Source organism: Phoenix dactylifera, chromosome 2 (genome assembly GCF_051530095.1).
Source record: "Phoenix dactylifera cultivar Ajwa chromosome 2, Ajwa_hap1_PhDact_Kaust_v1.1, whole genome shotgun sequence".
Classification (NCBI taxonomy): domain Eukaryota; kingdom Viridiplantae; phylum Streptophyta; class Magnoliopsida; order Arecales; family Arecaceae; genus Phoenix; species Phoenix dactylifera.
In genome coordinates this window covers 45,966,415-45,993,522 of record NC_143191.1, presented here as the reverse complement: position 1 = coordinate 45,993,522, position 27,108 = coordinate 45,966,415, and the positions used below count along the sequence as shown (strand labels likewise).

The 27,108-nt window shown below is 40.5% G+C and overlaps 2 protein-coding genes across 5 annotated transcripts; one reads left to right on the top strand and one right to left on the bottom strand.

Annotated features, from left to right (window-relative positions):
- Positions 1-1,524: 1,524 nt before the first annotated feature.
- LOC103699488 (eukaryotic translation initiation factor 3 subunit C-like) lies at positions 1,525-11,291 on the bottom strand. Its single transcript, XM_008781510.6, has 4 exons — positions 11,063-11,291; positions 10,679-10,737; positions 8,753-10,591; positions 1,525-2,751 (listed from the first exon to the last, which is right to left on the bottom strand). The coding sequence occupies exons 2-4, from the start codon at positions 10,700-10,702 to the stop codon at positions 1,738-1,740; spliced, it is 2,877 nt and encodes a 958-aa protein (XP_008779732.4). The 5' UTR covers positions 10,703-10,737; positions 11,063-11,291; the 3' UTR covers positions 1,525-1,737.
- A 214-nt stretch (positions 11,292-11,505) lies between these two features.
- VPS22 (EAP30/Vps36 family protein) lies at positions 11,506-25,945 on the top strand. 4 transcript variants are annotated; one of them, XM_026801915.4, is made up of 8 exons: positions 11,506-11,638; positions 18,849-18,920; positions 19,091-19,201; positions 21,895-22,030; positions 23,070-23,224; positions 23,412-23,519; positions 25,350-25,439; positions 25,547-25,945. In XM_026801915.4, the coding sequence occupies exons 2-8, from the start codon at positions 18,870-18,872 to the stop codon at positions 25,661-25,663; spliced, it is 768 nt and encodes a 255-aa protein (XP_026657716.4). In that variant the 5' UTR covers positions 11,506-11,638; positions 18,849-18,869; the 3' UTR covers positions 25,664-25,945. The 4 variants fall into 4 exon arrangements, with proteins under 4 accessions (XP_026657716.4, XP_038981536.3, XP_088572775.1 ...); XM_039125608.3 differs by lacking the exon at positions 11,506-11,638 and adding an exon at positions 12,121-12,262; XM_026801914.4 differs by lacking the exon at positions 11,506-11,638 and adding an exon at positions 12,126-12,262 and having other exon boundaries at positions 18,853-18,920.
- The last annotated feature ends 1,163 nt before the right edge of the window (positions 25,946-27,108 follow it).

The window sequence follows — 27,108 nt, the reverse complement described above, 5'->3', positions numbered from 1 at the left end:
GTGCCAAAGATTATTACTAGAGTCTATATAACTTGTTCTGTGATCCAATGAAAACTATAAGTCAAATGAAACATTTTTATCTCCACCTGTGAGACTTTTCTCTATTGTTTTGTTCTTGAGATGGGAACCACCATCTCTTCTTTATTCTTTTGTCTGTAAATTTCTACAACCTATTTAATGTACAGATATATAATTGATCTTGGGCTACCACCATAACATAAAAAGTAAAAAAGAAAGATTTGGTTGTGTTGAGAGTTACAATATGGTTGTAGGTTCCAATGAAGACTCAATCCTACCTTTTTTGAAGTTAAATATTCTGACAACTAAGAAAAATTTAAAAAAAAAATGAGGTTTCACGAGTTTGGAATTTGGTTTTCCATGGTCCAACTCTAGATATTCCCATAATATATGGCAGGTAAAGAAAAATTAAACAATGAAACGCAATAGGACCGGATAATATTATCTCAAGACACTTTTTTAGTTATTTCTTCCCAAGTTTAAATGCTAAAGCTTAAAGAAGCTAGAAATGTGCTCAAGCTTAGGTCCTTCAACAATCAAAGCAAGCTCAAATTAATATCATGCCAAAGTCGAATTGTTCATGAATGACTAGAGTAACAAATTTAATGATAGCTTGAGGTTTTCCATTGCTTTAGGGTATGCGCAATAAGGTAAAGCAGGTTGACACTGAACTGATTTTTGAGCTAATCAGTAAATTTGAAAATTTTATCACCATATTTGAGATTTTTTTTTTTTTTTAACTTTTTACCTTCTCCATAGATTTTCCTCTAACCAAACCCTTCACATAGGTTCTTTTAGTTTGATAAAATCTGACGGGCTTCAGCTGTTTCTTGGATGTTCCTGGAGGATTTGCCAGGCCAACCAACAAAGTTCCCACAGCTAGAGGTTCCAGACCGCATTTTTGTCATGAGAAATTGACAAAACGTTGACCGCATAAAACAACAAAAAACAAACACTCGGATAGATGAAAGATAACTTCTCCGACTCTGATTTAATAATTTAAAAGACATCTCAAACCCACCCCAAAGTGAAAGCGTATCAAATCATAGAAGCATGGTCACCTAAAGCTGGTTCAGTCCAAGCTCGCACCAACTCCCAAACCAATCTATTTCAATAAAAAGTTTGGGCCCGTTCGATATTACTTTTGTTTTCAAAAACTTTAAGAAAATACACAATTATGTATGAAAATACCTTTGATTTTATAAATTATTTACCAAAAATTAGAGCTTTTAGCAGCAAAGGTCTATTGATTTTAAACAAAGTCAAAAACAAATGCTGCAACTGCTCTCTCTGCAGCATCTTCACATAGTATTTAACTTAAGAGAAACAAAAGAACGAAAAGCAACAACAATACCAAAGGGACCCTTAATCATGTCATAGAAGATTTAACTAAACAACTACCTGTATAAGAAGCTATGCCAAACATGGCCCTAAGCAACCAACAATAAAAGTACAACTTAAATATCGAGCAGTAAAAAAGATAAATAAAACAAAACAAAAAAAATATAAAACAGAAATGACAAATGTTACATAAACTGATATAAAGGATGGAGTACATAGTCTAACACTCCATGGTTCTAAACCAAAACAGCAATAGATCATTCATTCACAACAAACTAAAACAGTTCTCAACAAAATATTTCAGAAAAAGGGGTAACTTGTACTCAGAACTTAAGAATCAAAAATTCGAAGGCCTCTTCTCAAATTTGTGTTCTTCCTCTAAACTCTACCAGACTTGTTGAGACTCACCATGCGCGACGTCTCCACCTGCGAGCCTCTCACGGATGAGCCCTGCTGGTACGGAGTCCTCCTGACACTCCCATAAGCATCCTGGTATCGCATGCTCGGGTAACCAGCAGAATACCCACCAGTCCCCCGTTGCCCCTGCCCTGTTCGGTCCCTCGAAAACCCTCTACCTGCTCCTTGCCCTGAACCCCCTAACCTCCCACTGTAACCAGTGCGCCCTCCATACCCCCCGCTCTGCCTTGAATGGGATGCTGAGATGAAGTTATCCTGCCATTTCCCAGATGCAGCGGTTCCACTGTAGTCTTGACCCTCTCCCCTGCGTCTAGGTGGCAACCCGTCAAGACCCCCACCGGTCCTTGCCTCATAGGCCCTCTCATTGATCTCAGAAAGAATGTTGAGCTTATCTGCCATCTGGAACAAAAGCCCCTGCAGCCTGGTGTGTTCCACATTGTGGAACACGATGCACCTTGTTGGTTGGTCCCAGCTTGCATGGAGCTCCTCTAGGATCACCATCTTGCTCACAATGCTGTGGGCATGGGCCTCAGAGAGGTCAAACATTGCACAAAGCTGGTCTAAGCTCAAGGAATCATAGCAGGATGAATATGAAAAGAGGTAGGTCTGCAGTGCCTCTTCCTTGATCTTGGACTTCAACATCTTCAGGACAGTTTCTCTGTTCCTGAGGAGCTTCCAGATGTCAAGAGAATTGATAATATCAAAAGCTTGCTGATAGTCTCCCTTGCTTAGGGCTCTGGTGGCAGCCATGACATGGTCCCTTACATTCTCAGGAGGACCAACAAAAGTCTGCCTTTCACTCACTTCTAGAAGCCTTCGGAATGTCTTGCTTATAACCTTGCGCTTGGCATCAAAGGTACTGGCAGCCATATTGGGGACCTCAAGAAGCATGGCACATATCAGATGTGTGGCTTCGAGAAGTTCGAGGTTTATATGCATATGGTAAGGCATCTGCCTTCTCCGTTCAAGCTTTTCCTGATGAAACCAAAATAACAGTCCATTTATGATTTGCTCTAATCATTGAATAAAACTACAACATACAAAAAGGCCCTAGCAACATGTTGAGAAAGAACAAGATCAAAAAATTCATATGATTGAAAAAATAAAACATCAAAGTACCAAGAGATATTAAGAACAATAGTTTCTTAGATAACAAAAATGTCATAGTCAGCAACCACAACAAGTATCATCTAGACCCAAGCACACACGGCGAGAGAGAGAGAGAGAGAGAGAGAGAGAGAGAGAGAGAGAGAGGGATAAACAAATAGGAAAGAAATAGTGGACAACCCCTAGAAAGGATATTGTACCAGCGCTCTGGAAGAAACTTTAGCAGGTTAAAAAGAAATGCTGCAGTGCTTACATCCCTTAATTGTACATTTCTCCTAATTTATTTACATCATTTACTTCTATTCTGAATGACCTCAGGAAAATCCAAACCTAATTATGGAAACAGAGCTGCAAAGTACAAAGGATGCTATCTCAGAAACAAGATTTGGAGACCACTTCATTACAACCCTAAAATGCACGTTCATATCTCACTTGCCTTCTTTGTTAAGAATGCTACCCAACAATTCACAAGACAGCTTCAAGTTCAGATTGCCAATACAAAGTTTTTCCTCAATTCTTGCAAATTTTATGAACTCCAAAATTAACTTCAAAATCAATTGTGACAATCTTCATCTCATGATCTTAGATTCAGGACACAAACTTTGACTTACAGCGAGAAACAATAATTTCCCATTGACCTCACAAATTTATCATGAGCTTCGTATCCAACCACCATTACTAGTTTCTTCACATTCTATTTGACTTCATATTTTACCAAGAACAATGAACTTCAGAATCTACTCAAACAGCTTGATATCCAACTTTCCCAGAGAAAATAACACAAGATCCTTGTTTCGACTAGATACAGCTAAAGCTAAAACAAAGGGTTTCAAATTCAAACACAAGAAACTGATGTGATTTTTAAGTCATTCAGATTTGGACATAAACATAGCTATGTTTTTTAAGTTTCACATATAGATACAGATACAGTTTCATCTGACCTTGATTTAAACATGGATATGATCATGATTTCAAAGATAGAAATACAGATGGTATCAGTAGTGAGTACACAAGCAAACACAAATTTAATAAGACCTAACCAGCATCCAATTTGTATATTTTCTAATTATCATTTCAGGCATATGCATGCACTTCCTTTTTTCATTAATGGACCGTTCTGCATTGACGACTTAGAAAAGCATAGACCCATAAGATAGGCATGTTATACTCTTTGACAACCCATATTCAAGACATCTTGGACATATGTATCCATTGACACAACATATATTCATCAATGCCTAATACGATTTCTATCATATTCATCATCTATCGGTATACATTTATTCAGACTTGTTTGAGAAAAAAAATGTACATAAAAAAGAAAGACGAAGCATTTCACCAGAATCATTATCAGCCATAACACACAAAATTGCCTCCTTTCCTTTTGCCTCTTGATGAACAAACAATTTTTCCATCATCCACTTATTAAAACCTATGCAAGTTTCTCAGCTTCAAAAATAAACTACATCATATTGTTAAATATGTCCAACAAAGAATGTCCTGCCCTCCAAATTTATAAACTTATCTTTCTCTGTGGAAAATTGTACAAGGAATCATTAATTATTATAGAACATAGGACAGCTCTAAGTTTTAACTCCTAAACAACTAAAGCCCTTTTTTTTAACTCTTACTAGCTAAATCCCTGACGGACATTTATAATCGTATGCTTTGGAAAAGCTTATTTTAGTTATATTTGTCACCATACAAGTCAAAGAAACAGATGCACGCTAAAACAATCAGCAATCTAATTGCTTTGATGTGTGATAACATGATCTGGAAACAAATCTTAAAATCCATAATCCACATACTGCAATCCAAATTGATTATGATCCAGAGATATTCAGGATCATGCAAAGCCATTTTTATCCCAATCATGGATCATTAGATCCCAACAACAATGATTGCGAACCATTTTTAACTTGGAAAGTCTTTGGCATGAAGAATACAAACTATCGCCTACATTTTCCAAACAATTCATGAAAGAAACTTCGAAGAAAGTAAGTCTGAAACTATTAAAATTTCATTCAGGACAAGCATTTCAGTCCTAAGACAGGACAAGGCATCGAGACCTACATCCTAAATGATAAATATAGCCAAAGCATCGAGACCTACATCCTGAATGATTAATATAGTCAACAAGCATTGTTCCAACCATTTGGAGCCAGCTTATGAATCCAACTTATCAAATATCATACAATATCACATCACATTTCATGCTCTAATACTCACCAAATCCTTAACCAAGAATCAAAAATTCAACCAAAAGAATAGAATAAACATCAACAACCATATCATTGTCCCTGGCAACTGCAAAAGCTGCCTACTTAATTTTGTCCAATTCAAACTCTTTCAAAGCAGATTGAACACCACATAATCAATTAGAGCACATCATAAAGTATATTCAAAAAGATCTTCCAACCACTTAGATGTCCATTAGTCAAGACCTTCAATGAACACAGTGTGCAGAACTTTCAAAAGCTTGCCCCAAGGATTGTTTTTACGAGCAAGGAAGCATGCAAGTGCATACAGATCTGCATACAATACATGCATTCAAGCATGCATCAGAGCTTACATAAATGCATGCATACATGTGTGAAGGTGACAACCAAGGTCCGCCGTACCGGTACCGGTCGGCGTACCGGTGGCCGGCCGGACCGGTACGGTACCGGTCCGGTCCGGTACGTACCGGCTGGTACCGGTCCCGTACCGGCCGGTACGCGGTGGTTTCAAAAACCACAGCGCGCGGCACTGTGGTTCTAAAAAAAAAAATCGTACCGGTGCGAACCGGCCGGCTCGCACCGGTACGAGGCCGGTACCGGCCGGTACGGGCCCGAACCGGCCGGTACGCACCCGTACCGGCCGGTTCGGATAAAAAACCGGAAAATACCGGTTTTTTATCCGTTCCGGTACCGGTCCACGGCCGGACCGGTATGGCATTCCATGGTGACAACCCAAACACCATGCATTTGTTGGGCACTGAAGCAGCTTCCCAACTTGGTTCCAAGTATGTAATAAGTCCCTAGGCAGTGGGTGGCTGGGACAACGCTAGGCATGTTCTACTTTTTCCAATGTAAAAAACCTAGGAAATATGAGCAAGGTGCTCCATAAATAAAACAGATGATAAATAGCAGCTTAAAGAGGACATTTATTGGCCAAGGGCACAGTCAGTTTTTTGGAGCTTGCCCTCCATCAATTCTAGATTTTTTTGGTGTGACCTGCTCCCTTTGGCCTAAGCAAATGCATCATCTTGAGGTGAGACAGAACAACATGATAAGTGCTCTAGCAATGTCTTATCATTCCTTTTGCTTGTAGATGCTCTTTGAATTTGGTGAGGCTGCACCATGAATTTTTTGTTGCACATTATCGCCCAAAAGATCCTACACAAGTCGGGATTATTTCTAGCATTTCCAGAGTACAGAGTTTTTTTTGATTTATTGATTGTTAGTAAAGCATTTGTTGATCATTATCGATTATCACTTAAATGATTTCCGCCCACTCACCTCATCTAAAGAATTGATGGCCCTGATTAATCTATTTCAGGCCCATGATACACCTCAACCTACCTATCCTAGATTAATCACTTAAGAGGTCCTATTTTCCCTTAGCAATCCCCATAAAATGCTAGAAATGATAAGAGAAGGCAGCAAAAAAAATGAGGGAAAAGAGAATTTAAACAAATAAAACAGCACGCACAATTGATCATTAGATGCCACAAACTGTTCTCCTACATCATTCCTAATATGATTTTTTTCCATGTAGGCAAAACGAAATTTACCAGAATTAGTTGATTAAACAGCTAAGATCACCAACAACTAGGCAGAAGCAACATTAGCATTAAATAGCTGTTTACTTGGCTTTTTTCAGTTTAAAAGATGATGTAATAGTTAGTGCGTACTGGTTTCCAAAATGATTAAGATAATATTTATCATAACTATATATCATGATCTAGTATCTTTAATTGATCTAGTGTGGCTTCCTTTCAAGTAATTCCATGATAACAAGTTGCATGTAAGTACTCATTAAAATCTCGATAAGAGAAAAGTCACCTAACGTGCATGCACCCAAAACCCGATCACTAATTTTGCAATAAACGACAAATGTTCTTTCCAAAAATACAAGAAAGAAAAGATAAAAGTATTCCAGTTATCTTAGTTCAATTACCATCTTCTCTCTTATTCCTCTTATTTTAACTCTCTATTTGCTTCTCTCCTCACCCATTCTCTTCCTTCTTCGTTGTGTTCCTCTTTTGCTCCATTTTCTCCTTTTTGTAATATATCTTACTCTTCATTCTTTTCCCTCTTCTCTCAAATACTTGTGGAACATTCACAATTGCACAATTATCATTATAATCTCATTCATAATAATCAAGAAATGTCACCTCACTTCATACTTTTTCTATAACGAAATAAAATTATACCTGTCATTTATCTTTAAAAAGATGAGAACCACTAAAAACAAAACAAAATCAAACCAGAAAACAACAGAACTTCGTCCCAGACAAATTGCAGATAGGGTATGTCATAATAACAAACAAATTGTAAGTAAGATGTCAGTTGCAGGCCAAAAGACAGACCTGAATTAACACTTGGCCACAGCAAATCAGGGAAAGATTCAGCATGAGAAAGCAATGACTAGCAACTCACCTTAGATAACAAAAAAAGCTCTTTTAAAATTGATCATAAAGCTGGATATCGGAAGGAATTTTTGGCTTACACCAACAATTACCGTCACAATAACTGTAATTTAGGCTCTTTTGAATCAATAAATCCTTTTCCCATATTTTCTCATTTTGAATCAAATTATTTGGTCAATGACTGCTAGTCCATCTTTTATAAAATATGGGCACTTGTACATTGACTTTTTGTGCACTTCCCCTTTTTAACTCCTATCATTCTCCAATAAAAGCAAGGGATTTATCAATCTCAAAGCTTTAAATCTCTATGGAATTATAGGATTATCAAGAAATGGTGATCATATTTTGCTCTCTTCCAGTGCTGCAAATCAAATTCTACTTTTTAATTGTCATCATCTGCATCAGACACCTAATGTCCAAGTCCAGCTACCTTGGACTGACCATTTTGCAACCCTAAAGAGCAGATAGCACATGTAGATGACTCACATGTATAGTTGAAACATGATTTTGGTTTTGGCTAATAATGCAAAAAAAAAAAATGCCCTTCTACAGACCAAGAAAAATAATCATCTTGTTATTTATTCAGTGACTGTCTAATTCAAGAAATACTTTAGTCGGTTAACAATCTAAATGAAAGAGATGGGCATGCATCATGGTACTTGGCATGACAGAATGATTGACAAAGCAACAGTTCTCCAATTGAAGGCCTCATACAATCTAAAATATGATAAACCACCACCACAAGCTGATCAAATTTCCAATTCCTAAGTGATAGTCATTATGCCATGGCAAAAGTATACAATTGTTAATCTGAATTTCACTGTTCAATAAAACTGTTGACAAATAAAAATAGTAACAGAAAAATTAAATATAGTACCAGAAGATCATTAGGTTAGAGCGTGCAAGCAACATGGAAGGGAAGAATTTAAAACAGAAGGGGATGCAACATAATCACAAAAAAATGCAAATTTAGATCACCACTGTAACAGGGCAAACTAAATCAATCCATGCATTAAAAGAAATTCTATCTCCATTATTACTTGCACAAGGTGTACTAGGAAAAACAAGTTCAGAATCAAATTTAATAATATAAGGACTTGAACGATAGTAGACACACCATGGTTTTTTTTTCTAAAAAATCTCTTTATCTTTAATATAATCAAGAATGTATATACCTACAAAACCCAATAATGGGATCACCATGGAAAAGAAGATCTCAAATAAGTGAAGAAGTACCTGCTCAGGAGTTTTCTCATGGTAACGACTTTGTGATACACCTTGTGCAAGTAATTCTTTCACTCTTCCTCCTGCATACAGTTCAGAGAGACACCCATGAGCTTCTGTTATCAACCCTGCCCTAAAGGCACACAAACCAAGCTGTGCCATTGCCCTGTTGAATAAGATCTGCGATGATATGTCCATGAGCTGAATCCCATCCTGCAAATGACTCATCAAGAGCAGATCACGAGCCACAGGGAACTCATCAAAGATAGCATGGTGATATATATCACAAAGCATAGCCCTAGCCTTTGTTCTCTCATCCCCATACTTGTAAATCAGAGACACCAATGCATCCACTAGTGTCCTACTACTCTCCGGAAATGTAGGCCTCCTAGGAACGAGCTCAGGAATTACAACAAAAGGTGGTGGGCCCCTATTCTCTTCAGCTGGTTGACGTTCATCACCAGCTGCAGCATCACCATCCTCCCCACCACCTTCAGCTCCATCTTCCCTCTGTTCAGCTAACTTCCTCATTGCATCGTAGACCTCCTGAGGCTTATAATATATGAGCTCAACTCGTCGCAATGCCACCTTGGAAGCTGGCTTGAAATCCCCTATCCTCTCAAGATAGTCCTGAACATTCTGTGCAACAACCAAAAACAAGGGTTCATCCCTAAGCCTCTCAACATATTCGCGCGTGTGTGGATCAATACACTGCAAACTCTTGAAAAACTCTGAATCCAGCCGCTCAAGGAATGCAACCAAATTTCCCCAGACCTGGATTGTCCCCTTGTAGTCTGCACCCTTCTGAGTCTCGTGTTCATCAGGCTCAACTGAGTCATCAACAACAATGTTAGGGTACTGCTCAAGGATGTCGAGTACAAGGAGCATATTGCCAACACACTTCTTCCACACATTAATTGGCATGTGCCCAAGCAAGCTCGGGTTGACATCAAACTGGGCCGAGATCACGTTAAAAAGGATCTCGAGCTTCTGGGCAGGAGTTTTTGCCACACGGGTCAAGAATGTAAGCTGCTCAACTTGCTCAACCCTCCCAGTTCCCTTCCTGCCCCTTGCCGCCACTATCTCTTTAAGCTTCTTGTCAACAATTTCCCATGTGATCTCACTGGGGTCCTTCATAAATTGCTTGCCCATAAGTTTATCCTTCTTGCTCATCTTCTTCTCCCAGGCCCCACCACCTTCGGCCTGCTCATCACCATCCTCCTCATCCTCGTCTTCCATGTCAGACATTGCAATATTTGAGGGGTCCTCTTCTACCTCATCCTCATCCTCCTCTTCTTCCTCGTCCTCCTCCTCTGCCCCTTCGTCCTCACTCTCTGGCTTCTCACGATACTTCACTATCAGCTCCTCAAACTGCTTGTTGTTCTTCTTTAGCTTCTGCTTCATTGAGTTGAGTGCTTTTGCATTGCTGCTGCTCATCTTCTTCTTGGCATCCTTATTGGCCAGCGCCTGAGCCAAGAAGTCCTCGAGCATCACAAGGGCTTTAATGTAAAGGTTAGGGACCTTCTCAGACTCGGTTACCCGGACCACCTTCTCCAACTGCTTGTTGATTTTCTCAAAGCTCTCCTGGAGGCTGACCCAGTCATTAATCTTCATCGCATTCCTCATCTGATCGACAGTGGCTGCCATCTCATCAAACCTTTTGTCGCGAGCTGATTTGACCACACGATGTTGCCCATCCGAGTCATCACTGTCGCTTGCGTTTCCCTTGAGGTAACGGCTCCCGGCAGAGACCCCGGCAGTCTCGCCTGGCCCCGCCCCGGCATCACTTCCATCACCATACTCACTGGTCTCCTCCTCCTCCTCCTCCTCCTCAGACTCACTCCCACCGCCCTGAGAATCAAGAGAACAGTTTTCTCTTTTTTAACCAAAAAAATAAAAAAAAAGAAGATATACATCAAGGTTGGATCCCAAGATCACCTGCATCCAGAAACGAGAAGCCATGGTTCCTGCTCTTTATTTCTTGAATCAAACGAACCCTAAAAATTCAAGCTGCCAGAGTTAGAAATGAAAAAATAGATAAATAGTCCAACAGAATAAACCCTAACATCCGTATTTTAAAAAAAAATCTTTATGTTAGAAGGGACAAGACCCCAATGTTCACCGGAAAATTCAATCTTTACGTCAAAAACCTAGATTCTAAAAAGAAAATAAGTAATATAATAATTTTTAGGTTAAAGGAGACGGTATCTTTATCTAGATATAAAACCCTAGCTATGAATCTAAACAGAAGCAGATTCTAGGGAGGGAAATCGATCGATTCCTACGAAAATCCATCGAACCGAACCCGATTTAAGGGCATACCTTGTTCCTGCTCGGCCTCCGCGCGTCTTCCGCTGGATACCGACAGGAGAGAAGAACGGCTTCGCAACTCTGAGTGGAAAAGGAATACGGGAAAAGGAATTCAGAGGCGGCGGAAGGTTTTATAGGTATGAAGTTGAGCGAGGCACGTGCGTAACAGGTAAGTGAAGCTAGGGTTGTAAATGGTCGACCGGAGCCCGACCAAATTTCTTTTTCGGCTCGACAATTTGGACCGGGAAATCTCAACCCGGCCTGATCGCATCCCCTCCCGTATCTTCTCCCACTCTCCAAGCCCAACTCCTTCAAATCAGCCACACCCCGAAGCCAAAGGGGTGGCGTTCGAATCCCAGATCACCGCCGGGCAGCACTACCACCACGTCCTCCGGCGACACCTTCCCTTCAACAGTTTCCTGGAGGCCGAGTCGCGGCCTGCTGAGCGAGGCGGCGGCGGTGGAAGACTTCCACTGGAACCGGCTTGAGCTGACCTTCACCTCGATCCGGTAGAGAACTTCCTCCGGTTGAATCTCTGACGAATCCGGCGTCTCCTCTGTCATCACATCTAAATCTCTGCCATCTCAGGTAGATCTCCAGTCCTAGCCCTAAGCCATCTCTATCCCTGGCTTGAACTATTATTTGGTATTATATCTCATATATTGGATCTGTAATCTGATTTAGATGATTTGCTGAAGGTCAATTTTCGGAATTTTTACTTGAATCGATTCAGTTAGATAAACTCGATGATGATCATGCTTTGTCAACAATGATGATCGTCACTTGTGAAAAATAAGGATTTAAAGAGAAAGGGGCTTTCATATGTGGAGTAGTATCTGATATTGTAGCAGAGCATCCTTGTATCAAACTAGTGAATTGAACAGATTTTTTCTGTGAATATCATCAATCATCCCCAAAGAAGATTTCAGGAAAGAAGGGTCGCGGGACTCTGTCGGCCGCAACATAGGAAAGAACGGTGATTAAGGTGCGGCGCGGCGAGGAGCTGCAGTCGCGGGAGGAGGCGAGCAATCTGTTCGCTGCTCTTCCCCTTCTGTATCAGCGAATCAAGAAGCGGGTCTTCAAGGGGTTACCGCCAGGTCGGGTTCCCTCACGGAAACGCTAGCGGACGACCCGAGCACACATATAGAAGCGTACAGAATAGCATAGGAAGAACAAGAAAGGGAGCGTCGGAGACGGGGGACTGAAAGTGAGGTACACGTCTCTAATTTTCTCCTATCAAATCACAATATTTACGAACTTTTCTTGAAAGAAAGAATTTTCTTTTCTTTTTTTCTAGTTTCTTGCGGAAAAAGTTATGTATGATGAGTTACAATTGGGGCTATGTTGTGGTAACAATAAAGAGAAGAAGAAGAAAAGACCCTAGATTTTGAATTGTGCAGAAATTTGCTTACTTTTCTTCATCAATCCATGAAATAGTCTCTCCTTTGTAAAAAAGAAAAATGCATGCCATGCAAGAGCTCGCTAATGGATTTACTGGACCTTCTTTCCAAGAAAGAATGGATATTGACTGCTGAAATTTCCCATTGAACTAATAACAATAAACAATGAGTTTGAACTGTCAAGTTAAATAAATAAGGCTACCTATATAACCCTCCATTCATTGTATTGATTTGGAGTTGATAAAACTTTTCTTTCATTTTTTTAATGATGTGCATGAGCAAGGTTTTGCATTTCTTTAAAGAAATAGTACTGGTCAGTTGTATGAATGGTTTAGCACAATAATTTTGAACAAAAGAACAACTAAAATCTTAAGTTTATCATCTTAAATATGCTTGTCACATAAAATGTGGATAGTTCATGGGGTCATTTCCTGTGCATACTTCATAATGTGATTATTTTTTCCTTCATCTTTCTGTGAATACAATTGGAGCTTTTGGAGGAATGCTGTTTTTTCAGAGAAACTCATGATTTGTTTGTGGATTAGGCTAGTTCTTTGGTTTGATGATTTTTTGGCAAATGAATTTGTTGGCAGGTAGCTGGAGGTTGCAGTTTTTTTTGGCAGAGTGTTGACATTAATGGAATTGTGGGTTGTCCTTGGTTTGTTATTGACTACAATAACTAGATATTTGCTGCATAGATAAAATACTGATGATGTTTTAAGCTCTATGCAAGCTCTAATGATGAAATCCTCTAGTTTTCTGATGGAGTTATTTGATGAACTGCGTAGATCGATACAGACAATTAATGGCTGTTATTTAACCTTGCATGAGTACGGAAGAACTCATTCCACAAGTTCTATTAATTGTTATTGTAAAGGGGCCTGTCACTTTTTTCCATCCTCAGAAAATTGTAATTTACCACCAACATTAACGAGCCTTGAGTCGGCAATCAATGGAGTGCCTTCCGGATGGTCATGGTAAACTGCTAAAATGATGGCCATGAAGAGTGGTCAATCTATTACTGAAACAGAAAGTTCATTAGATAGAGAGATGTAGAACTTAATTCTCAGCAGAAAGGATAATAACTAAAGATTCTTTGTTCCATCTTGATCGATAGATCTAATCCATGTCATGTTAGACATTGACTTGTTGAGACTGGAGTAGAACTCAGCACTACTAGCAAACAGACTTGGATAAACACAAAGTGAGATTGCACCAAAATTTCTTATTGCAATTGTTTGAAGACCAAGTGTAATAGTCTTTCTCATGATCCCCACCTGTTATAGGAACTTTTATAGGCTCCCAATCCTAAATAGTTCCAAGCTTTCTAGTTCGTTTATGATTAGCTATTGTTATCATAAAGGTATTGATATCACTTTTTAGTTTGACTATGTTTTTTCTGGTCCTTTTCAAGTTTGTGGCATTTGAACATAGATGGTAGTGACCTTGTTAAATGGCAACATTTGATATGTTCGTAAAATAGAAAAGAGATGCATAAAAGCATTCTTTGGCTCCTGCACTGGCCATCAGTTTTGAATCTCACCACTTACGCAATTGAATCTGTTCCTGCTCCATCTCTTGCTTCATGTGATTATATTCTAGAGTAGTTTGACAATAGGTTTTCTCTTTAGTGATCAATTTTATATTTAGAAATCACAACTTATTTTCTGTTTGTAGCTCTCTTTATAAATATGTCTACTTCTTTCCATTTAGTAGTCTACAGGTAGATTTCCCCCCTCTTTTGGTGAAAGTTGGCAGAAGAACATAAAAAGCTTCATCTTAAGGGACTTAATCCTTGTCATATTGGGACCCCACTTGTCACGCCCTAGATCAGGCCCGTGACACAGTCGTGCTACCACAAGCTACTACCCACAGTAACACGAAGCCTCATTAATAATTCATATAAAAGTAACATTTTATTCATTAAGTATTTTTCAAAAATGGAACAATACAGAGCTCTAAATTTGTACATCCAAAATAAATTTTCCAACCCAAAAATTTTTAGGCTCTCTGCTCCTAGCAACCCTATATATCTGAAAAAACAACCGGAGGAATATGAGCTATGCGGCTCGGTAAGTAATCATGTACTATCTTATTGGATCAAGCATAATAATTTATATGCCAATGCATCATTTGGAGAATATAACAAGTATAGCAAAATAAAGCATTTCATAGATGATATACTCAAAACAGTCATAAAGAAATGCATGTCCAATCATGCGAGTTCATAAATATGACTATGCATCATAAAACTTTGCCATTATTCCATGCTTTGGAATCCGTACTCTCAGACGATAGTGCAGCTATGGCCGCTCTTATTTTCATAGCAAGACCTTTACCAACTACTATTATCTGCTGGCAGAGGTCGTATGCCGAGCTAGTATTACCTGCTGACGGGGGTCGTATGCCGAGCTACTATTATCCGCTGGCGGGGGCCGTATGCCGAGCTACTATTACCCGCTAGTGGGAGTCGTATGCTGAGCTACTATTACCCGCTAGCAGGGGTCGTATGCCTAGCTACTATTATCCGTTGGCGGGGGTCGTATGCTGAGCTACTATTACCCGCTGGTGTGGGTCCTATGCCGAGCTACTATTACCCACTGGCGGGGCTCCTATGCTGAGCTACTATTATCTGCTGGCGGGGGTCCTATGCCGAGCTACTATTATCCACTGGCGGGGTCATTTATAGCAATCTAAAAGTTTTTAAATCATATCATATTTTTCATAAATTTTACTTCATAAGTACCTTGAAAGATGAATAATGGCATCGTAATGTGTAATATCCATGATCATGCTGCAAACTTCATTTTTCATGCAATCTATTGTAAACATAATTCATGCTCAATCACATATTCATGAAGGAATGCTATTTAATCAAATTCATGAATCACATACAATCATATGCTTGATCGTACTTTTATTAATATAAATCATAATAAATATATATTTCTTTATTGCATAGTTACAATTAAACAGTGATTTGAAATCAATAAGATTGTGCTAGGGTTATTTACCTCGGTTCGCTCCCGAAATTCTAATCTCAGCCAACGAATGCTCCGTACCTATCAAATGATTAAAAGTGAATTATCCACTGTTCTTTGACTCAAAACTACTTATCAAGTAGAGAGAGGGGGTACATCCTGAAAATGACCTCTCTCTCCTAATTCTATTTCAACATCTATATTATTCACCATTTATTTATGTATTTCTTTTCTTTTCCTTTTCTTTTCTTTTCTTTTTCTTCTCTTTTTTTCTTTTTCTTTTCTTTTCTTTTCTTCTTTTTCTTCTTTTCTTTTTCTTCTCCTCTTCTTCTCTCCAAAACTTTCTCCCGAATCTTCTCCTCCCTTTCTTCTTCCGTGAAGGGAGGAGGGCGAGCTCGGGAGGGGCTGGGCCACGGCCGGCAGCTTCTGCGGCCGAGCCCGTGGCGCTCTCGGCCGCACCTACAGCTGTGTTGAGGACCCCCGCAAGCGCCACCAACCAAGAAAGGCATCGGACTATAAAGAGGCCAACGGAGGGTCAAGCTAAGGCCAACTACTTTGCTTGGAGAGCCTTAGCCAAGTCCTTCATTTGGCCAAGCACATCCATGGTCGACCCTTGCTATGCATGCCAAGCCTCGGCCGAGCACGCCCAACCTTGGCCGAGTCCACCGCACGCAGCCCCGAGCCTTACCGCGGCCAAATTCTGCCGCGACCCATGCTGCGGGCGAGGTTCAGGCCGCAGAACCTCGCCAGCTACAGTGTGCCGAGCGAGGTTCATGCCAAAGAACCTCGCCAGCTATAGTGCCTCGGGCGAGGTTCGGGACGCAGAACCTCACCTGCTACAATGCCATGGACGGGGAACTTCACCTGCTACATTGTCGGGTGCGCACAGTGCCCGCGTGCTCTCGTGCGCCTGCGTCGCCCAGCGCGCCCACGGCCGAGCGAGGTTCGGCCTGGCCAACCTCGCCGGCCGCAGGGCCTCGCCGGCCTTGGGGTTTGTCCAAGACTTGGGCTACGGAAAATCCATCATAGTTTTCTCTAGATATTTTGCTTGTAAGCTTCATTTTGGAAAATAGAATCAATCAAGTGTTCCTCTAAACATCTCTACAAATATCCTCTTGAGTTTGATTGTTTTCTTCTCAAGTCAAGAGTCGGATCAAGTTGCAACCAGTAGACCCTCCCCTTGCCTTGGTTCCCATGGTCACTTAAGAGCTTGGTACACCGCGGCGCAAGCAAGCTCAAACTATCACGGCGTTACCCGCCGCTCGGCCCCTTTTCCTACAACTTTAAGTCATCCGCAAGAAGCGAACGTGCAAGGCTCGGTGTGGTGGCTTGGGGCCGAAAGCCACCCTTCAACAGTACGGCCACGCGGCGCCTGTCGGCCCGCGCGCGCCTGCGGCCGACCGCGCTCGCATGCGCGCGCGATAGCAGCTTGCCACGGTCGTCCGCGCGCGCCAGCGCCCTGCTGGGCAGCCTGCCGCGCGCCAGGCGCCTGCTGTCGCGCGTCCAGACCTGCTGCCACCCCACTGTCGTGCGCCCAACGCCTCCTGCCGCGCGCCCCAGCACCCAGGCCAGTGGCCCAGAGCCCTGCAGGGCCTGTGGCCGATCAAGCCACTCAGACCAGCCGTGCCCAGGCCCTGCCAGCCGCCTGCCTAGCCCTTCTGCCCGCCAGCCCTGCTGCCAGCCGTGCCAAGGACAATGCCATAGCCTCCAGCAAGCCAGCCAAAGGCCTGCCCAGCCACCAGCAGCTTTGGACAGCCATGGCCTGCCTAGGCTATGCCTTGGCCGGCCTATGCCACACCTCAGCCGGCTTAGGCCAGTCTATTAGCCACCTTTCCTTAATGGTTTGTCCCCCCATGAAGAGCCTATAAGTATGCATTGAGAGAAGTTGGGAGAGGGCCTTTTGGACTAGTATTCTCTTCTTGTATTTCGTCCTTTGGCTTGGGAAGGCTTACGCCTATTGTATTCGGTCCTTGGACTTGGGCTAGTGGAGACCAATCATAGTTTCCACTAGATCTTTGTATGTTCTTTACTTTGGGAATAGAAGCAACCATCAAGCATTCCTCTATCTTATACTTGTGTCCATACTTGTTGTGTTGTCTCTTTCAAGCCAAGGGACGGATCAAGCTGCAACCAGTAGACCCGCCCCTTGTCTTGATTTCCCTAACCATTCGAAGGAGTGCATTTTTCATTTGCAACAAGCTAAGGGTCGGGACAAGCTGCAGCCAATAGGCCTACCCCTTGACTTGTATCCGCGACCATCCAAAGGAGTGGATATCAACTGACGAGGAGAGCAACTTGGGACCCCGCATCAGCCCAAATCAGCAACTTAACGAGGTGCGCGCAAGAAGCGCGAGGCAAGGATTTGGTGTGGTGACTTGAGGCCGAAAGCCGCCATCCATCAAACTGATGTCCGTGGCCTGTGCGCGCGACCAAGCCAAGGCCGGCGGCTCTTACGACGTCCGTGGCCACTCCCCGTGACGCCAGCGATACTCGCGGCCGCACACGGGTGAGTCCCCTCTTCCCTCCCTTCTTCTTGCTTTCTTTCTTTCTCCATCTTTTCTTTCCATCTCCCTTCTTCTCTTCACTGAGGCCCTCTGCCCCACTGAAAAGAAAGAAGGGGATGGGACTCCGACCCGACTACAGCCCCCGCCCGAGAGTCGGCAGCGGCCGAGAGCCAAGGAGTCTCTCTGTTTCATTTTGGAAACAGGGAAGAGGAAAGCAGGAAAAAAATAATAACATGATCAGGGAGGCTTACCTAGCTCCGGGGATGAACTGCAATGACCCCTGCTCCGGCGGCTCCGTTGCTGGTTCAAGGAATCCCTGAGGAAGAAGGAGGAGAACGGTGAGAGGGTCTTACAAATAGGAGAATTTTGAGGGCGGTGGTAACCACTTTAGCGGCACCTCTTTAGCGGCTAAGCAGCTGTACCACCCTTCCGCCTGGCAGTTGGACCCTCTTCCGCCTCGCTGAAGCCGGAGGTGGTGGTCTCCAGATGGGCTGCCGACCTTATTCAGGTCGGCCCATCTGGTGACCTAGTAGTCACACCACTTGTATGTGCATTTTTTGTGCATATGATGGCACTTATGTGCAAAGAAGTCCTTGCGCTTGGTTGCTAGATGGTAGCTAGCTGGTGCGTTGCACCCTAAGCTTTTGTTGCACGTATGGTCCATCCAATGCACATGTTGCATTCATCTGAGTAGCTTTCTTAGTTTTGCATTTAAAGCTTATAGTGTTATGAGTTGCTTCTTGACATCAACTTGCTAGTCTCTTTTGTTCACATGTACCATATGCCTCATCGTCCTATATGTAGTAATTTACATTAAAAGTCAGTTAGTTTTGTGGAGTTCTTCAGATTACATTTGGATGTTCCAAACAAATTTCACATAAAGTTATTGAAATGCTTTCATTTCTGAATTTAGTAAGTGTGCTGATTAAGAACCATGAGGAGAAGGCCTGGAATTTCTGGTTTGCAAAGTGCAGCTGCTGCTCGGGTAAATTTTCAAAATTTCCCTCATTATTAGTCCCACATTATTTCTTTTGTTGTTTATTTTTCATAAGAGATTGATTTTTTTTTTTCAATCTAGTCCTTTGGCACTATTCTTGATTTCCAATTCGTTTGATATTTCATCGCCACTGTGTCTGTTTTAATCAATATTCTTAGGATCAATATCGATTGGTTGGCGAAAATGTAGCCAAGATAAGAACAGATCTCATGAAAGAACAGCTTGCAACATTTCGATCTCAATTAGAAGAATTTGCTCGCAAACACAAGGTAAGAAATTGGCTTTAGTTTACCTTTTCCTTTAGCTTTTTTATGTGATATTGTTGCATGTGGATGCAACTGCTTATGTTTATGCAAGTCTTTATATGTCTGGCTTCTTGTGAGGCTTCAGATGAATGGTTCCATTGCTTTATTGCCTATTCTCACATCATCTTTGCTTCCAAAAATGAATGACCAGTCTCACATCATCTTTGCTTCCAAAATTGAATGACCAGTTATATGGTTGTGTTTGGATGGTTAGTTGCATCAAATATGGCTGGTATTTGAGATAAACGTGGTAAGGGCTAAAAACAGTAGTTTTGCGAGAAAGTGGGAAAAGACTGAGTGGAAAGTTAAGATAATATCAGAAATATGATATATAATCTCTTTCTTAGTACCAATACTTCCTAGTTGTTTAACAATAAGTTCATTGTTAGGAGATGTGTATGAAGAAACAAAACAAATAATAATTTTCTTTGCAAGACAACTGGAGTTGGTTGACACTTAGCACTTTAAGAAACACTGACCTGAAACCCATTTTGTGGTCCTTGTGATGCTAATGACATAAATATAATTTCAAGAAAGAGAAACAATAGTATGATTTTTTTTCCATGATCAACACTTGGTAGAGTTGATTTTAGCCATGATGTCCATCATGCAGGTAGAAGGTTGGGTACCATAAACAATGCGCACACTCCATTTTATGCATATCTAGAACTTATGGACAAGTTTTTTCAATGCTTAGAGGGAGTGCTATCACTTGTTTGTATATCTTTTGAAACAAATGCTTATAAAATGTGAAGACCGCAATGGAGATTCATAATGCTAAGTTTACCGAATTGTATATAGTCCTCGCTTCTCTTTGTTATCATGCAAGCTAGGCAAGTGAATATTGGCTTGTCATGGAGATTTTCAGAGTGCATTGCATCATTCATTCCTTCTATCATCTTATTAGACTATCAAATTAACTAAATATACATTCATAATAATATGGGTTGTGGTTTAAATTGTACTATTGATTGTGTATTAGTTGCATGGTTTGTTGTACCGCCCTGAACCGCCCAGTTCGTGGTGTACCGAGGGCGGACCGGCACGGTTTCACCCCTCAATTCGAAAAGCCGATGAGAGAGGGGGAGAGGGAGAAGGAGAGGAGAGGAGAGAGGAAGGGACGTGAGGATTGAAAGAGGGCTTCTACTCCCGATTCCCTTGTTTTGAATGAAACAGAGGCTGGGGGGGAGGGACTTTTTTTATTTTGCAATTTTTAAGTAAAATCGACAGGCCTCCTTCGGCCCTCCCCCTCTCCCTTCTTTCCTCTCTCTCTCTCTCTCTCTCTCTCTCTCTCTCTCTCTCTTCTTCTCTCTCATTCTGCCTCTTCCCTTCCTCATTGGCTCTCGTTTTGTCGGTACATGCTGGAATGGAATGGCACAGTATCGTACCGGCCAACTAGAATGGGTTTCAGTACCAGTATTGCATACCTTGATTAGTTGTATTATGAACCTTGAGAATGCTTGATCTGTCTTGTACAGGGAAGTAACTATTTTGCTGAACAAGGCAATGCTGAAATTTGGAGATGGAATAATGTAGTGCACTGATTTGCTTGGTTTCGTGTGGGTGGCTCCTAGAGTGAGGATAAGCTTTTACACATTTGCAGCTTGGAGAGTGATCAGTGTTGCTTCAAAGAAAGGGGGTATATCGTTTGGAAGGTTCTAAGACCCTAAAAAATTTGTTTTTACATCTTAGGTTGGTGTCATTTGTGTGCTGCGATGGTCCTGTGGCTATGGTTAGGGTGACAACTTACAACTAGGAGATGCAGTCATTTAATTTAAATAGGAACTTTCATTTTGCCAGCAAATCAATCGTACTCTGTTTACCTAATGTGAAGTTGGGTTGGAGACTATGCCTCACGTGCCATCCCATCAATTGACTTTTCCCTGCCTTATTGAAAAGTTTCACCACCATTTTCTATCCCATACATGCTACATTCGCTGATTTTCGACATTTGTAGTGTGTACTACGACCATTATATACCTTGTCTTTGATAGGATAAAATCACATGCTGAAGCTTCCACACTTAGGGAGACTTTCCCTTAACAGACAAGGCAGTTGCAGTAAAAGGATGATATTCAATCAAAGGAGGTTTGGAGATTTTGTAACCTAGATAGTGTATATACTGGTTGAGAAAACAAACAATAAATGCTTTAATCATGTTCTGTCATGAATATGCCAACTAGAAACGAGGATTTTGGCATTCTTATTCTAAATTTCTTGTCAAGGTAACGGGCTTCATCAACATAGTTGTTTGAATGAACTTGCAAGAGCTCTGACTAAGTGCAGAGACAGCCAAAAATTCAAACAAGTTGTAAATTTTTATTTAATATAATGATACTGTGATGATACTTAACAAGTTAATGATTGGGATCAAAATAATTCATCTTTGTTTTGCCTTTCACAGCCTGGCATTATCATTGTTGATGATCATATAATACCCATTATTTCAGGAGAATGAACTTTTGAGAGTTGGCTATATATTCAAATGTGAAAATGCTTAAAGCATTACATTGGATGTCAGGATTTCCTATGGATATATATATATATATATATATATATATATATATATATATATATATATATATATATGTATGTATGTACTAATTTATTCGGGCAGTCAGTATGTAAGTATGTACTAATTTATTCGAGCAGTGCAGAATGACATCCGTAAAAACCCTACGTTCAGAACACAGTTCCATGAGATGTGTGCTAAAGTTGGAGTGGATCCCCTAGCTTCTAACAAAGGATTTTGGGCAGAGTTGTTAGGGATTGGCGACTTCTACTATGAGCTTGGTTGGTATTAATCCCTATCTTCATATTTCTTGAAATTATTGTTTTCTTTAGCATTCATACAAGTTTGAAAAGATTTCATTCTAATTATACGTAGTTTTCATTCTAATTTAATCGTTTTTGCTCTTCATTTTTTGATGATAGCTTTTGTTTATATATTTAGATTTCATTTTACAAGAGAGAGGTTGCATATTAGTTTTTCATACTCTTTCTTTATGCATAGTGTTGCTTTCTTTATGCATAGTGTTGTCTGTATTGTCAAAATTAACTTCATTGGACCCATACTGATGAGGGACATTCAACCTTTTTTACCATATGTTAGATGAATACTTTTTTTTTTCTTAGAAGATTAAGAGAAGGCTTTGTTATTCTTTAGTTTAGATAAATGGTCTTCTATGTTTTGGTGAAAAACATCAGAACCTTGAACTGCCCTCTTATATCCTTTGGTTGCAAATAGGTTTCTCATGATACTTGGCTTGGGATTTATGCATACTGGGTATTTATATGCAACCCTACTTGGTTTCAAAGGTATCAACATAGACTTGAATCATATTTTCTGGCAGAGAAAAGTCAAATCTGGATTATCCATGTAAAGGGAATCACTTGGTTGTGCACTGGGGTCCCAGGATCTACCTCAACTAAAGGCAATTCTACCAGGAATAATTCTCTTCATTTCTTCTCCATTTTAATTCAAAGTTCTAGATTATTTTCCCCAGCTTGATATAGGTTTTCATCTGAGCAGAGTTTCTTACTCCTAAATGCATCATCTCCCGATCCCTAACAAGCTAACGTGAACAATTTCCTTTCAATTGTATATGGTTGCTCTCCATCTGTTGTGAGAAGATAAGCATATGACTTACCTCCTGACACATACAATTTCCACTCTACAGATGTCTTCTTCCTTCAAAAGTTGTACATATGTAGATTCAGATTTGTTGTTTATTTATTGTGAATCTCAGACCACAAAGGTGGCATACTTGTGTATCATATTTGACTTTTTAGCATCCAATTTCTTTTCTAATTAACCAATTTGATGAGGCAGGGGTTCAGATAGTTGAGATTTGTTTGGCAACCAGATCACACAATGGAGGTTTAATCAACTTGCAGGAGCTCTGCAGTCTTCTGTGTCAGAGGCGAAAAACCGCTCGTGAAGCAGTATCGGAGGATGACTGCTTGCGTGCTATAAGTAAGTTAAAGGTATTAAACAGAAGATTTAATGTCTATACTATCTGTGTAATGAAGCATTTTTCGGAGACTGGGTAACAATTCCCTCTTTTTAAGCATCACTTTTTACAACTTAAATTAAAGTAGATTCTTATAATCTTCTTCCACGACATGTATTTCCCCATTAGGTGGTGTTGATGCTTGATATATGAACTTTCAGGTCCTCGGTAGTGGTTTTGAAGTAATTACTGTTGGGAAGAAAAAGCTTGTCCGGTCAGTTCCTACTGAGTTGAACAAAGATCATAATGAAATTCTTGAAGTGGCTCAGGTATGTTTTTTGTTTTACAAGTACTCTTGCTAGTATATAATTATCCTGTTAAACTCTTGTGGTATATTCTTAAAGCTACGAATTGGATTTCATGGGGCTCAGGGGGGTATGTTGAGATGCCTTTTTGTTGCATTTGTGTATGTCTCTGTAATGCTACCTCTCAACCTAGACTTTGTCGTTTGTAGTTTTCTTACCTTCTGGCCTTGGAGTTCTTAAACCTTTCAAGTCATTTTACTCTTTGTACTGACTTCAGCTAGTTGCTTATTACCTAAAAAGAAAAGAAGCAATGAAAGAAAAGGAAGGGTAAAAGAAAACAGTGATGGGAAAGAAATGCAGATGTGATCATCCTTGAAGCAAACAAAATTGAGAAATTATCATCATCGCTATCTTAAAATTTATAGTGACAAGTTTAGGGTATAAGATCTGTTGGAATTTAACTAATGCCATATTGGCCCTCTCTTCAACTTCCTACGGCAAAAAAATGTCTATCTGTAAATTTTTAAATAGTTTGACTGGCATAGCATAACAGTATATTTTATTACTATAATTGCCTTAACATTTTGAGAGAAGAATTGTGGCAATGTTATGTTGGCATGTTGTAAGAATTTTCATCTACATGTGTAGAAGATCTGGATCTTCTGGGTTTAAGTTGAACTAGACTCTACTAAAAACAATATTGTCGTTACTGAAAGAGTTGATGGGCAGGTGTGCACTAACTGATTTTTCACATTTTCATGCGCTAATTCATAAGTTCTACATATTCAATTTACCTGGAAAACTATCACGGAAGAGATTGATGTGTTCAAAAGGTTGATAGAATGATACTTGGAAGTGCCCTATGGCAAACATTCCAATTCAACAGGGACTTTGGTGGAATGAACCGATTCTTCTCAGTCCAGTCATAAGCATTAAATCCTGCGTCCATGTGACAAGTCTAGATCCTATATTAATACAAGTTTCTTTCTTTCCTTATTTTTGATCATTTTCTTAGAAAATTCTTCTTCGTTATTTTTACTTAATGCATAACAAGTATATCTGATGCATGCAAATACCATCTTGATTCATTTTCTATTTTCCATTTTTTTAAATCCAAGCTTTATACGGTGTGGATAAAGCCCCTTATTATTTTTTGATCTCTTCACACCTTATAAGGAGGCTAGTGATTGGAAAAGTTTCTAGTCAAGTTCAAGGATCTAGCATCAAACATTGTAGCCATGCTGGTCATAGGTGAGTATGGTATGCTTGCTTGCTATGCCATGCCATGTTAATTATGTGCAGAGTCATGCCAGGACCCATTTAAGAAAACATAGTCCATGTTGATGTTGTCACACAGACCAGTATGGTCCGACGAGCACAATACGGCAGCATCGAACTTCTGTACCATGTTGCAAGCTATCATCAGAATAAGTACTGCACACCTAATCGATGGTCAAGGATCTTCTTTAAGAATTTTTTTTTAATGGGTTAATTAGGTTAAAGATGGCATCTAATGTCATATTCTGCATCTTTTGTTCTCAAACCTAATGATTCTTATGATTCAAAAAAAAAAAAAAACTTAATTTGCATTTTCTATTGATGTTTGTTGTTCTCAAACCTCTTCAGGCCTACAGGGAAAGTAATTGGGAACCTTTTGGCATATAATATTCCATTTTGATTCTATACTTGCTTTAGAATCATTGTTATGTTAGTTGTTCGCTAATGATAAGATTCAAACTGACTTCATTTTGTGGTTGATTGTAATGCATTGATAGGAAGTTGTTATCTAATAATGTTATGGGCTGGACTCCTGTCATCTGTGGCTGCTGTCATGAAATTTATATGCTTTTGTAGGCCCAAGGCTATGTGACCGTAGAGGAGATCGAGAAGACACATTCCTGGCCCTCGGGTCGTGCAATCGATGCCCTCGAAACTTTGCTAGAAGTGAGCACTGCTTCGATAGATTGACCAAGTCCTTTTTTTTTTTTGGGTTTTCCCTTCTCAGTTATTTATGATGACTCCTTATCATATGTTCTATCGAATCAAAACAGGAGGGTCTCGCCATGATTGATGATGGTCATAGAGATGGGAAGCGCCGGTATTGGTTTCCTTGTGTAGCTCCCATTTCTGCAGCCTTGGGAGCTGAGGGGTTGAGATCATCCTCATAGTTGATGCTCAGGGGGTGGGACCGCGTTGTTCCGTCGCGAAGTCCATCGACAACCTGAAGTGGTGGGTTCCACAAGTGTTTTCATCATCTCCGACCGCATTGGTCGGAGGGAAAAAAAAAGAAAAAAAAAAAAGAAGAAAAAAATGGTCGCTTTTTTGACCGGTCGTTGTTGTCTGGACTCTGGTTGTTTGCGTTGAATGTATTAATATAAAACTTTTGCGTATAAGAACTGATGATGGATCTGTAACATTGGTCCGCTTTAAATAGTTTTTGTTTTATCTTATCTGATTGTTTATGTGGGAAAATTCTTTATATGTCTTGGTCGTGCAACCATTTTATTGAGGGATTATAGTCATGTTGTCTTCCTTCTAGATCCCGATATATGTCTTAATTTATGTCTATCTTGTCCATAATTTCATAACTTATATTGTACGCAGATCATAAATTGTGGACTGAAATAAATGATAGTTAGAAAAAGGGATAAAAAGAAAAATTGTTGTTCACAGATTTTAACCATCAATAGAAGAGCCATGATAGTATGGGAAAAGGTATGTTCTCCAAGGCGATCGACGATCTGGGATTCTGCTTTAATCTTCGTGCAGTAATTGGGGCTTTTTCTAGAATGGCTGGTGAGCGGAGGTGGATGCATGATTAGAGTACGAGAGTGGCTGGTGCGGTCCTTCAGTATAGACCTGATCAAAATTCGGGTCGGATTTTACAACAGAAATTAGGCCCGATGGCTATGTCCAGGCCTGGCACGGTCCAACTGTCAGGCTTAAATTTTGTCCAGGTCCGACCTAATTTTATAAATCTGGTTCCAGGCCCGATCCGATAGATCTGATTTTTTCTTTGTTTGGAATCTGGAAATGGACCAGAATGACCCAACAGCCTAATGGGCTCTCTAAAATTGTATGCATTTTTCTACCTTATATATAAAACACGGGCCGGGCCATTTTTAAAAGTTCCCAGGCCCGGTCCGATTTTTTGGTCGGGCCGCTTTTCCTGCCCAGGCCCGACCCATGGGCTTTTTTGTTAATGCCCAAGGCCGAAAAATTCCGGACCCGGCTGGGCGGGCCAGAAGGTCCGTGATCATCTCTACTCCAATAGTGAGGATCGATGGTAGAGACCTAGCAAAGGATCGACTGGCAGTGAGGATCAGCCCCTTCCAAGAAGAGTGGAGACAAATCTCTCATGGTCGACTGTGGTTCGAAAATTCTCCTAGCAGCTAGTGTGGATCAATCATAAGATCTTGGAGGAGCTCGAGGACCTCCAATGACACTTCTCGGAGGTTCTCAAACTACCGTTGGAGAGAATGAAAGCATCTAGAAAGATATGGGAAATCGACAACAATCATTGTTCACAACCTTGCCCAGAGAGTTCCAGCGGAGTGAGTCGCTTGAGAGTTGAAGTTTAAGAAGAAATTTGAGTACAATGTTGAATCATTTT

Excerpts from the sequence above, each read along its gene's own strand:
- LOC103699488 (XM_008781510.6), bottom strand. The coding sequence starts at position 10,702 with ATGGCTTCTCGTTTCTGGATGCAG. Across the intron at positions 10,592-10,678 it reads CTTCTCGTTTCTGGATGCAG|GGCGGTGGGAGTGAGTCTGA; the intron begins GTGATCTTGGGA and ends CTTGATTCTCAG. Across the intron at positions 2,752-8,752 it reads ATGAGAAAACTCCTGAGCAG|GAAAAGCTTGAACGGAGAAG; the intron begins GTACTTCTTCAC and ends TGGTTTCATCAG.
- VPS22 (XM_026801915.4), top strand. The coding sequence starts at position 18,870 with ATGAGGAGAAGGCCTGGAATTTCTGGTTTGCAAAGTGCAGCTGCTGCT. Across the intron at positions 22,031-23,069 it reads CGACTTCTACTATGAGCTTG|GGGTTCAGATAGTTGAGATT; the intron begins GTTGGTATTAAT and ends TTGATGAGGCAG. Across the intron at positions 25,440-25,546 it reads CCCTCGAAACTTTGCTAGAA|GAGGGTCTCGCCATGATTGA; the intron begins GTGAGCACTGCT and ends GAATCAAAACAG.